Source organism: Nothoprocta perdicaria, unplaced genomic scaffold, assembly GCF_003342845.1.
Source record: "Nothoprocta perdicaria isolate Ctin4 unplaced genomic scaffold, notPer1 scaffold_36, whole genome shotgun sequence".
Taxonomy (NCBI): Eukaryota; Metazoa; Chordata; class Aves; order Tinamiformes; family Tinamidae; genus Nothoprocta; species Nothoprocta perdicaria.
In genome coordinates this window covers 4,346,012-4,359,614 of record NW_020455599.1, presented here as the reverse complement: position 1 = coordinate 4,359,614, position 13,603 = coordinate 4,346,012, and the positions used below count along the sequence as shown (strand labels likewise).

Genomic DNA, 13,603 nt, shown 5'->3' with positions numbered 1-13,603 from the left:
CAAAGACAGGATTGCTCCTCAGCACACCAGAACTCATTTTATAGCAATTAGTTCAAGTATTGATAACTGTAGTTGCAGCAGCAAGAGGCTCATTTATTACCTGTCCAGCTGGATGTGTATTTTACAGTCAGATAGCTCTGAATTAAGTCTTCCTAAGACCACACTGGTAATACCAGGTGAACTGGCTATTGTGCAACTAGGTCTGTAAGTCTGCACAGGCCGCAGTCACACCTTCAACTGCTATAAACACATGGGCAATGTCATTCACCACTGGCACAAGGCATGTTGAAGATGAAGATGACAAGCACCCAGCTCCAAAAACGCCTGTTCATGGTGGATGCCAAGCTAGCAATCAAGTCTCTGAAGTGGGTACTGGCTACTCACTACTATAGCAAACATAAAAATTCACAGACACTGGACAAATAGTCCCCAAAAGTGTTAAGCTGGGCATCCACAAGCTGAGGAACTCAAAACTGGTTGATAATAAAAAAACACAGGCTAAATCTGCTGCTATTTAACATATTCATTAACTGAAAAAATGCCACTTGAAATGTTTGCTTTCGCTGATCATTTGTTACAGTTTGTACATATAGAAATACCTACACACACACATACACACACACATATATATATAATATTGCTGTAAAACGTGTAATTTGGTAGAAGGACTTTTTTTTTTTGGAATTTTCTGCTCTTTAGAGACCTCCACTGAGTTCCAATCTCTAGTAACTGAAATCTCACTTGTTTTTTTCTGCTTACAGGAGCTAACAAGACTTTCCTTGAGTTTGATGGACATATACGGTCTTCAACGTAGTCTTAATCAGTCAGCTGATTTGTTGAGACCAAGAGAGTCGTTTTACATTGTCTTGCTGAAATTAAGTGGAATTACCATACAGTATTATATAGAGCTATTTTGCATTGCCTGCTATGAGCTGTTACCCAGAGACAAGATTAAGCATCATTGGCCATGTGAAATCACAAATACTGATGGTTTAATGAAGAGGTCTTAATAAGATCTCTCTTTCCTTTAGCCTGATATGTTAGACCTCACTGGGAAAACACTGGCCTGTTAGCATGGGATAGACTAGCACACCATGAGATTTGGCCTTACTGGAGAAGTGTTCAGTAGCTGCAGGAATTAATCTAAGCTTTAACGTACAGCAGGTCTCAAGGTGAGGTCAAAGGCTGACTCAAATGGTGTAAGTACATGTGCTATCTTCCCTAGCCACAGCTTTTATTTTTGTTTTTATCTTTTCTAATTAAAAGGGTGGTGTTCTGCACTGAGGAAGATACCTAGGTACAACTGGCTGAGACTCAGATCTTGATCATCCAGCCCTGGTTAACTAACATTGATTTTCTGCCCCAGTGGAAGTGATTTTATTCTGACACATGCCATTTAAATTCATTTTACACAGCTGCTTAATGTGGCTTGGCAAAGCCGAGGCGAACCAGCTTTCTCTGTCTAAATGAGCCCCCTGAGCTGGTAAGGGCCACATCCCGGGGATCAGCCGCTGAAGATGAATTTCCCTCCCTTACTGACGCTTTGCTGCTCATTCAACAGTTGACATTGAAGGGGATCACACCAACTCAAACAGCAGGACTGCCATGACTCTGATGCGATCACTTTATGTACCCCTTAATAGCCATATGTGGCTGTGCTTTATGGTTTTAAAAAAATACAACAGTTTCTAAACCCCACAGCTCTAGCTTAAACTCAAGACAAACAAAGAAGTCTGGATATTATCCATGCACTTTGGCATGTATCAGTAGACATTTCTCCAATTTTAGAAGACAATATAGTGCAAATTATCTTCCATTTTCACTTTTTTTTTTTTTTTTTTTTGCATTTTAAGCAGAACAATCAGTAGACTTCTGATTTTTTTGTTTTGCTTTTCATGTGCACATATATGAATGATGCTGATAAGGAAAATAAAACAAAAGCAGCTACAGAAAACTGGTAATTGATACTTGTTAATACCCCTGAAGGCTGCAGTAATTTGGGTAATACAGATTTCCTAGGGAAGCAATAACAAATAACATGATGGCAGGGAAGTCCATGAAACTGGAATCTCAGGTGAAGTTTGAAATTGTGATAAGCAAGCAAGAGCCTGGGAGCCAGAGCACGTATTTCCCCCCAGTGCCGTAATTTATGATACACTTAGAGATATCACAGCTTGAAGAACTTTGATGAGAAAATGCTAGTTGCATTTCAGGCTGATTTTTCAGATTGGATTCTTGGTGCTTCTAAAATCCTTCTAGGAATTAACTGAAATTTTTCAAATACATGCACTGCCAATTGCGGTGTAATAAATCTGTTTGAAAATCCCATTAATGAATCCTGTCATCACTTCTGCAATAAATCACCTATCAAAAAGGAACTGCACTAGGTGGGAGTGGCTCGCTACTGGGTAATGATGACAATAACAAGACCAGAAAACCAAGTTACACAGCACTGTTCCTGAAGAAAACCAGCACTAAGGAGGGAGAAATGATGCCTGTACCGGGAGGAGGAAGTGGGAGATGGAGGATCTCATTCTTTCTTAGTGATGAAGTTCTTGATTTCCCTCTCAGGCATGAAGGAAACAGAGCCATGCTAAAAGCCATGTAGAACTTGCATGAGTGACATGCAGCTTTTTATGGCATCGTCACTGTGACATTAGTAAAAAACAAACCAAAAAAACCCTAAAATCCCCTCTATGATGCAAATATCTATGCATCTTTCACATGGTTCTTATATTCCTTCGACAGCCAGTGGACATGTTCGTAATCATTAAAAAAAATGCCAAGGTCCCACAGCAAGTCCAGTTTACGCCGCTAACTCCCCGTACTGGCCAGGCTGGTGCAGCAAGGGAGCCGGAGTGTTGCCACAGTTGGGGTGCTGTGAAGAAAACATGGGGCGTCCGCCAGCCCCAGGCTGGCTGGGATAAGCAGGCGACCTCATGTATGGTGGCCTGCAGCAGAACAACAGAAGAGCCTCTTTGGATTTGCTCTGTGCCACCCACATGAATCACTGTCGAGTACATTCCTCCCATACACAGGTACGGAGGACTTGCAGCATTAGCCAAGAAGCCGTATTGCTTTCTCCATTACTACTTGCAAAAGAGAGAAGGGTTGTGCTGGTAGCCCTCTGGCATCAGAGGGGAGTGACAGGTTTCACTCAACTTGCAGGTTATAACAGCCCTTTTGCCAGGATTTCCAACACAGATCGAATGAGTCCTTCTGCAGCTGCTAGACCATGGGAATGGGCAATATGTGGTGAGAAGGCTTCAAAATGGTGCATTTTTTGCCCAGGAAAGCCTAGAAACCAAGAGCAGCTTTACAAAACCAACTTGGGAGGAAGGTGTGAGATAAGAGTGGCAATCAATTCATCTTGCTTTTGCTCAAACACCACCCAGTATTCCCAAAGCTATGTTGAATCACAACCAAATACTCTCCACTTACTGCAAATCAAGTGTTTTCTTCTTGTTAGGACCAAACATGCCCTTTTCCTTTCATTACACAATTAGAAAGAAAGTGTTTCTACAGTTGCAGAGATTGCCCATTTATTCCTTCTCGCCTGACCTACAAGCTTAGAGCCTAAACCAGACAGACAGAAGCAGGCTTCTGTAAATCCTACTAGACATGTCTGTTAAAACAACCAACACAAGCAAGAGACTGCTGGTTCACAGATTACTGCAGAAATACTGTCTATTTTAAGGCAATGTGGTCCTATTTTACTGAACAAGAACATGAAGGACACTATATTTATTGTTATTACTGTGAAACTCTGCTAGTGTTGATTGCTAGAAGCCATCTCTCCTCCAAAATTGCAAAAGAAGAAAACAACAGACACATGGACAATTAGCTTCCTATTTGTTTTTACACTGTGTCCTGGAATTGCTGCAGCACTAGGATCAGAACCACTGCTCTCGAATGATAAATGTGTATGTGCATCTGTGTACGCATATGCATAAATAAATGCAGGATGCTGAACATACACACACACATAAACTTGCTTACCAGAAGAGTAGAACCAGCTTTGTGTAATTCTCAAATGTAATGGAACTTCTCTTAACAAAAAAAAAAAAAAAAAAAGATAATAAATACACCAGGAGTTATTTGAGTCCAGTGAAATGTGGAAATTACTTCATCTGTAAAAATTCTCCAGAAAATACGATTTCACTGTAAGTACCTAGACATCTTAAGAATAACCATGGACAGAAAAATGCATTTGCCAAAATCCATGCTCAAATGGCAGCATCCAGTCATGCTGCCCTGAAAAGGAGAAAAGAAGCCACACAGCAGCTCTGGCCTCCACAGTCCTGTCATTTCCAGTTTCTCCTACAGATGCATTGGTGGCAGTTACCTACTCCAGATTACTCCAGATTGTTTTATGCCTCCTCCTGCCTTCCCCCTCCAGCTTTTGCCCTTCCTGCACCCTACTTTGCCCATCCGTACCCCAGTGCAGGAATAAGAGCAGTCCCAGAGGACAGAATTGCCTCAACACTGCCACTCTCAATGTGGGCAGTGAAGAAGGGCAGCTTTATAAACCTCTTTACTCCCCAGAGGGGCAAGCTGCCTAGGTTGTTGGTTTCTGGCCCTCTCTCTACCAGACATAAAACACATAGTCAACAAATTAATTTTAAGTTGCAGAGTGCTTTTTTTGTGCTCCTAATGTCCCCTTAACCCTGGAGTTTTTCCTAGGTTCACAGTGTTTCGAACCAGACTGGAAGAGGTTGTCATTTCCACCATCACGGCTGCTTTTTGAGAGGCTTACTCAAAAATACAGCAGCACGCTTCCCCCTTATACTTAAAGCAAACTTTTCTCCCCATTCACTTCCTCCCAAAGACACAGGCACATGAACAGAACACGTTTAAATGCATCTCTGTGCAGCTGTACAGCACTGACCCCTCAGACACGAGCCGAGAGACAGTCACACTTGCTTTCCCCTGGGCGCCTACCTGCTCTGAGCGGAGTTTGCAGCAGCCTGCATCACGGCAGCAGCCGCCTCCTGAGCCTTACGGTTCACAGTCGGCATGGGGGGGCCCATGCCAGGGCCTCCCTGCTGAGACATGCCTGGAGAGTTGGGGGTCATGCTGCTCATGTTCCCAGGGAAGGGCCTGCTCTGCATGCCGGCTGACGGCATCCGTCCCAGGGGCATGGTAGCGCACGGCTGGCTGGGCCCCTGGCCGTGCAGCTGGCTGTTGGCGTTGATGCCCAGGCCGGGGCCCGGGCCGCTGTAGCTCGTGTTGGGCACGCCGCTGTATGTCGGTGGTCGGGAGTAGTTTCCTGAAGAAGACAAGAAAAACACAGAGAAAAGCGTGAAAACTTTTGAGCACATATTTCATTCTAGGAAGGTAGTGGCTGCAGGCCTTAACATATAGGGTCAACTTAACATGAACCATGTGGGACTCGAGTCAGAACAACCTTTTCACTGCGCTGAGAGTTGAACCGTGGAGTAACCAGCCCAGAGAGGTTGAAGTTTCCCTTGGAGGCTTCAACACCCAACTGGACAAGGCACTGAGTCAGCCCGGTCTCACCTTCTGGCTGACTCTCCTTTGCATATAAAGTTGGCCGTGACACCACCTTGAGCATCCTTCCAACCTCCAACCCATGAACCTGATGTGCACATTCTCTCAAACATTTTCTGCCTATCAAATATCATGGGATAAGAGCAAACACTGAAAATACTAACTTTTGATGGTTATCAATATGTCTTGTGCAGTAAAGAGATGAGTGACAAGTGAGAAACTCAAGAGTCTCTTATTTGTGTGATTTCAATGTTTTCATTTTCCATCTTTCCACAATTTCAGCAAAAAGCTATTCTCACCGGATCCCAGCTCCGAACCATTTTGTCCATTTACGGCAGCAAGTCTTTGGCAGTGACCTGTGAGAAGTACTGCAGGGCCCTCAGGAACATTCCCTCTTCCCTCCTACGCTACCCACGTTCCCTGTAAGTTCAATGTTTGGCTAAGCCACCAGCAAGTATCTCAGCCTACAGTGCACTCCCCCTTCTAGGAAAATTAGTATTAAAATAGTAAACAGTGCAATACTGCAAAGACATTAATTTAACCAGGTGCCTTATTAAGGATGGCATGAAAGCCTGGCTGACCCCAATCTGCATTACCACTGGAACAAACTGCATCACTTGTGGCAGCTTAGCTAGTTCCAGGGCTGATTTTCCCATCATATTTAAAGCAGGGGAAGAAAAGTGTAAAAAGAGTGTACTGCATTCAGTGTTCCAGGAACAAATCCAAACAGTGTAAGGAAGGAAAAAATAAAAAAGGAAAAATAACCCAGAAGATTTGATAGAGAAGTATTTTAAGGAACAGATCACATTACACTCCTTTGGTCATCCATTTTGATTTGTCTTTATTTCCATCTCATCCAGATTAGCGGATACGCAACTCATTCCCTCCCTACGGGATGCCACAGAGCAGAATTTCCTGACTACTCTTAAATATTCCCACGCTTATTTAAAGGCTGCCGCCAGTGGAATCTGCCTCTGAATTTGGAAATAAGGCATGTCTCTGCTGCAGGCCTCATGCTACCAGACAGAGGAGTTGGTTGTGTGCAGCTCCTGTTTACATTTAAAATAAATACATTCATTCATCATTTGAATGCACACATAATTAATTCATACACTCCTGCTGCGACGCTTTGGCTAATTCTCCCCTCCTCCCTGCCCAGTAACTGACTCTGTTACAAGTTCTCTGCAGTGAAAACACGTGTGACCTGTGCTTTCCAAGTAAATGGAACAACCTTTCACCCCTGCTTTAGAAACCCAGTATCTCTGCCTGTTTCTTTCTTTCTTTTTTTCAGCACAGTGTTGAGCAGAGATGAAAGACTCCACATTTAGCCATATTCTCACTGCAGAGTGCCCTGTCCCTTCCCCTCTTCCTGCAGCCCCAGCTGCCTGTTTTCTGTTCAGTGAGCAATCACTGCTAACGAATATTTTGGTTGCTAAGACCTGTTCAGGCTACACCTCTTTGATCCGACGTACGTGACCACAAACTGAAAGGCTCATTAGCTGCATATTGCTCTGCTTAGCGTTCAGCTTGTAACGCAGAACTCATGTGGCTCCGTTTTTCCAGTTGCTCTCTGCAAGAGAAATGCAACGCAGCGAGATGTGTCTTTGCACGCTGGAGCACAACACAGAGCCGGTTACCGCGCTGTATGTACACGCCATAAGCAGCACTGTTCCCAAAGCGCAGCAAATTCATCCTTACACGAGCAGCCCTGATATCCATAATCACTGCGAGCTACTGTCAGTCCAATTTACATAAGGGCAATTTGTTCTGTCATTTAGGGGCTACAAACTGCAGTTCAGCAGCGGACTTGGAGGAGCAAACAGCAATGGTAAATTCTATTACTGTTTTGATGCTGTTTTGAATTGGGACAAAAACAACCTCTTCTTTCATGTTTTGGCTCATCAGCTGTAAGCACAACACACACAGAAACAGTGGAATCTTCTCCATAAAAATATGTGCTTCAGTTAAAAGAAGTTCTTAATCATTTGTCTCCAGGGATACAAGTCCAAGGGCCGAGGGAAGTGGTATCTTTTCAGAAAGGAAAACAAGTCACAATGTTTTTTCCATGTTTTTTTTTTTTCCTAAGCATTTCCTCAATGCCTCAAGTACTAGCTATTCTTATACCTTTCCCAGACCACACAAAAAAAAAGGCAAACTAAAAGCCAAACAAAATACAAGAGGAATTGCCAAGAATGAGGAGCGCAATCTTATTTCCATGTTTCTCTAATAGATTAGTAATTTGTTGGCAGCGCCTTTGACAGAAAACAGATGGATGCAGCATTAGCCACAATGAAGGCAGCAGCTGCTGGGCCAGCCCCCATCAGCTGGACGCGTGAGGCAGCCAAGCGGAGGAGCCCACGCTCCTGCAGCGGGTTCGAGCCTGGCAGCAGCAGCAGCAGCAGCAGCAGCAACTGCCCTGCACGGCCCAGGGGCCCTGCACTCGGCTCCCCCGCGCACGGGAGAATCGCGCCCGCACACGGGGCAGCGTGCGGGAAATGAGGATGACAACCAGAATGGGGAAGGAAAGAAACCCAACAACGATAATGTTAAAAAGAACATGCTAGCAACCTGCCAAAGACAGATGTTCCTTCTTACTGCTAAATCTTTGATCCACTTTGTCCACGTTTGCTGAACACAGTGCTCTAATACTTTGCCATTTTTAGGCAACATGAGGAGAGGGAATTTTCAGAAGTTTCTGTTACTTTTCCTCCCTGCTTTAGGGAAGGAGGTCAGCTCCTTCATACCAGAAATACTATCTCAATTCAAATCAATCAATTCGATAGTATCTCAATTCAAATCAATCACGAAATAGTATCTCAATTCAAATTAATATTGCTTACTTGTCCACTTAACCATCCGGTTTTCCTTGTACAGATACACACTGTTTAAAAATATTCCTCTGAAACTATGTTGCCTAAGGGAGCTCAGCAGTTAGGGCTGATATTTAAGTAATAATTCCACAAACTGTTACATATGTGTGACCAGATCCTGAGGTACAGGCTGTCAAGACACTTAAGGGCATCTTGTCCCTGATTACCACTTTAATTAAAATCAAGGCTCCTGAAATCAGTGGCAGCTAGATATTAAAGTATTCTTATGATAGGAGTTTTAGTCTGTTAAAGGTTATACAGCACAGATAATAATTTGTGATGAAGGGCATTTTGCTAACTTCGTGTGAAATCTTTGGATAGGGGTTCAAGCACATTCAGCAGTGGTTGGCGTAGTAATACCCAAGCAGAGGAGCTTTCCTGCTGAATCCAGTAGGCAAAGTGATGGCACAGGATGCATTTGGACACCTCTGCAGGAAGTTGCTCTCTGCCACTGTCTCAAAAGACCCAGCTGACCTTGGTACCTGACTGTTCTCCAGGGTGCATTCGAAGGGACATTTTGCCACGGCAGCAGTTCGATGCTCTCTGGTCACAGACCAGAAGTTCATTAGCCCTTGAGCTAGATGTTACTCAAACACAAACCAAACCAACAGCTCTGTTCAGTCACACCTTCCATCCTCACTGTGCTTATTTTTCTTGAGGAGAGGAAAACAGAGATGTTTATTAAAAATAATGGACTGCATTGCATGCTCCTGTGTTATATCATCAGAGGCACACAGAAGCCTACGTGAAACCTGGAGCCAAAGCCACCCTCTAGTTTTGCAGAAAACAGTTCCAGGTTGCATTAGGTACCCAGTAGAGGAACTACTTCTTGAGCAAATAGTTTTTACTCTTATTACAGATCTAAGTGCTATGAAAACACATGAAAACAAAATAGATCAACCATAAACACGTGATGGATGAGTTTACACTGTGAACTAAAAGGTAATTCCTCCAAATCCAAACGTACTGGTGGAGTCTTCACTACGGTAGGCAATTTTACTGCAGAAATTGCCTGACTTTTTGAGCAGTGGCTTTCAGAACTGAGCACGTAGTGAAATACAACCTTTAAACTAAGAGTGTAATGTCACAAAATGCTTTGACACATGTGAAAATACAAGGAGTTCCATTCAACTCAGGCCGTGCTTAACCATACTGTGAAGGAAGGTCTATGTGAACAAAACCTGAAAAACAAATGAGATCTTCAAGAATCACTTTAGTTTAATAATTTAAGAACTCATTTGCAACTCAGGTAATTTTTAATGTATTTGTTATTTTGGCAATAAAAGGCAAATGAGGTTAACATTACATATTCATTATTGTTGGCATATGATTGTGCTTGGTAAAAGGGTATGTTAATGAGATGCATTACAAATTACTTTCATTAAAAATGAAAAAACACTACGGAAACGTTCAATCTAGATAAATATATGACTCTGAACTATCAGTCACATTACAGTTAGTGATCACGGATGACCAGATTCACACCAGTATTTTATCAAGGGCCCCACTAGGCTGGTGTAAAGGTGGTATTCACTCCTCTGCTTGTCGCCCTTAGAGCTCCAGCCGCAGGGCTCCCAGTGCACGGGATCACCAGTCCCTTCCAAAAGCTGGCAGAAGAACATGCTCTGCATCCATCACACACTGTTGAGAAGCAGACCCTTCTCAAATGGCTTGTTAATGACAATGATGCTCATTTTCTTCCTGCCCCCTCAAGTTCACTTTTTAATAGCCGCTTCTTCCTGACCACGACCCATAAAATCATTACATAGGCACTTTCATCTACAGAGAGAGGAGAAGAACTGCTGAACCCAAGCAAAAAAAGCAAGTAGGATTCGGCATGTTACTTAAATGCATTGATTTAGTACAAAAACTTCTCCATTCAATCAGCGTGGATGGCTAATGTTTTACTGCTCTTGACACCCACTGTTCCTGTGCTTGGGGATCTCAGCAGCAGCAGCAGTACAGCTGCAAGTCACTGTAGCACATCATAAATCCACTGGATTTTACCAGTTAAGCTAGCTGCTCTCTGTGCAGATGAAAATAAGCACTTGGACAGGTTTTTATGGCCACAAAACACTTTCCAAACAAAAGGAAAGCAGCAGTCAGCTGGAGTCAGGTAATTAATCTTTGCACATGGCTATAAGGCTGTTCCCATCTTACAGTAAGGAAAGTGAAGCACAGGAATGTATTTACTTGCCCAAGTTGAAAGATGGAGTTAAAAGGCAGAGACAAAATTAGAAGCTAGGAGATCCTGGCTTGTAGTCCTGTGCTCAGAGCGCTAAAACAAACACGACCCAGAGATGAAATGAAAGGAATATTGCACAGAGCGGCAGGACTCCCTTCAAATGAACAACAGAATTAGCTCTCAGAGTGAGGAGACTAAAATAGCTATGCTTGCTAGCACGGGCACGCCACTGAGCCCTGACAGAATTTCCCATAGCGAGCTACAATCCTTTTGAACGGTTTTAAGGACAAAAGCAGTACAGGAGGAAGTGCTGAAATGGACGAGCTTCTTGATGCGCCTCAAAATAAGGCACTGTCCTTTATATATTCTGTGCCTTGACTTGAAGTTCATCAAGCCCCTGAGGACACACACTTTATACAGCTTACCCATTAAAGCCAAAACAACAGGCAAGTTCAAGGTTCCATGCACTGAATATCTGAGGCAGAAATTGTTCCTTCTGTTTTTGTTTTAATCCTCCTACAATTCTGTCAAACATGTACAAAAAAAAAAGTAACTGTCTCAGTCTGAGGGGTTAGTTAAAATTCACAGGCTGTATGCACCAGAGCTCAATATTATATTCCCACAGTAGCCACTGTATTATTATGCTCGTTAGAAGACGTTAACCCTCAGTGCCGCTACACAATTCCAGATTGGCCTTGGGATTCCGCCTCAGAAAAGGAATCCTATTTTGGGATGGCTGCTGCGCCCCTCACGGCACGCTCAGTCAAGCTCAGCCTAATCTCAGCGATGACACACGCCTGGGCTCCCAAGCAGCGGCCCTGGTAGCGCAGCAGCTCCATCCTCATCTCCGTGCCCACTTTAGGAACGCTATTTTTATCCAGACAAAGATGCTAATTACAGATGGAGCTTCTTCCACACGGTGCAGCTTCAAACTCCAAATGACATTTTTTAAAAAGAGAAATCATATACCTGCCTACCTACATACATATATGCTATGCATATTTTTTACATATATGTATAAAATTATCCTACGGATTAACAGCGAGTATGATGGTTTGTTATTTTACCTTGTGGTCCATACTGGCTCATCTGAGGCCCATAAGTACCACTTGAATTACTCTGCTGAAAACTACCGATTCCAGGGTGGACTTGGCCTCCAGGTGAAGGATGTGGTGACATGGACGGTCCACTTTGCTGAGGTCCATACTGGGACATTTGGGGGTTCCTCTGTATGCCTGCCATGAAGCCTGAAGTGGAAAAAGCACCAAAGCAGAATTTAAATAAGGATCGGTCACCTGAATGTTAAGAAATCTTTGGCATTAACCACAAAAAAAAACCCAAAACAAAACCCAAAGCAGTAGTTATTTTCAAAATGGAGTTACTCTGGTAACTGCTATTGCTTCTATCAAGCAAACTGAAAGAAATGCATCTCCAAGTCAGAAAAGGTGTCCCAATAACCAAAATTTGTATGCCAGGCTCACAACCTTTTATTTTTAAGAGAAAGAGAGTGGAGTCTTCTAGTCTACTTGGCAAATGGCTGAGTAAATCCGCGTTTTGGCCTATGTGAGAGCTCATTCAGGCACCCAAGCCTTGTGACTGCAGGGGGCTGGACACTCCTTCTGGAAGGTGCCCCTTTTCTTTTCCTCTGCTAATTCCAGCGGAGCGAGGAGGTTTGCAGCTGCAAGACGAAGACCCCCTCCTCTCCCAGCAGGAATTCTGCCTCCCCTTCCATGAGCAAAGGCACCGGAGGATGGGAAGAACGATCCCCCCGGGGGAAGGGCACAACTGGAAGAAGCTAAGGGAAGATTAAAAACAAAAAGAAAATAGAGGCAAAGATGAGTGATGAGGAGAGTGAAAGAAGGAGAGGTAAAAAGGCAGTTCTTCCAAAGTGGCAGAGTATCTTCCCAATGGTTAGTATCGAACATGACAGAGGGTTGAACATTCAGCGCGTGACCGGTGCAGACAGGTAACATAGTTCCTAGGTTTTTTCCCCCATTTTTTCCTCACTACATTCAGCTATCAAACCAGCAGCTGCACTCAAGGCTGCAGCCCGTGGAGCCCGCTGGGCGCTGCAGACAGTGGGTGCTTCCCAAACCTCCCTGTGGGAGCCACCACTTGGAAAAACGCCGTGTGGGACTTGCAAACTTCCCATGGCAGACCGGCAGTAAGGGAGGGAGGCAGTAAGCGCCGTGTCAGTAAGCTCAGGAACGGGAGCAAAGATGATTTCACACCGCTTTGCCCTGCAGCTCGGTGTTATGAGCAGCCAGTCCCATCCACAGGACGCTCAAATGGCAGCAACTGCAGCGTTTGGTGGCCTCAGCAAGTAACTTGCTTGATCTTTGTGCACACCCTGGACAATTGAGTTGAGCACATCAGGAAGGCAAAATTAGAGCTGGAAACCTGGTCTGCAGGAAGCGGAACAACATGTGCTTGAGCAAGGCAAGGCAAATAAATGAAAAGGAAACAAACAGCCTGAACGCTGGTAAGGACTGACTGGAAAACTCCACACTGTGCTAAGGAGAGCTCAAATGATCCCTTCCATTTAGCTTTATTTTGACACAGACCCCTCTATTTTTAAAGCAGTTCCACTCTGCACACAAATCTTACCACAGAGCCTACTGTCGGAAGACAGTACTGTAACTAATGTAAAAAACCAACCCGATAGTATGTCTGTATGAAAAAAGTGTTCACATTCCAGACACACACACACCACAGATATCACACTCACAGGATCCATTTAAATGAGAAATTTTGTACTGGTCACACTAAGTTTTTTACTATAAAAATAGTAAACTTACTACTCTGTCTAGTGAGGAAGTAAAGGCTTTCTGTTCACCATGGGCCTCTTAATCTACACGAGATAACTCTGCAAACACCGTGTAGCGATAAACAGTATTGGGGCAGTTATTGGCACAGGCAGCACTTCTCCGAGCGCCCCGAGGACGGGTGACTCTCGAAGGGCTCTTGTTTGTACCAGTTGCACTGATTCCCACTACTGGTGCTGGGGTATCGCTAGCTGAAGAGCGTGACGGAGAAG

At 43.9% G+C, this 13,603-nt stretch overlaps 1 protein-coding gene across 1 annotated transcript in view; it reads right to left on the bottom strand.

The window, feature by feature from the left end:
- The window catches only part of ARID1B (AT-rich interaction domain 1B), a 312,324-nt gene that overhangs the window by 55,665 nt on the left and 243,056 nt on the right, over nucleotides 1–13,603 (bottom strand). The window contains 2 exon segments of the mRNA XM_026044358.1: nucleotides 4,942–5,269; nucleotides 11,634–11,813. Coding sequence (XP_025900143.1) covers nucleotides 4,942–5,269; nucleotides 11,634–11,813 — 508 coding nt within the window.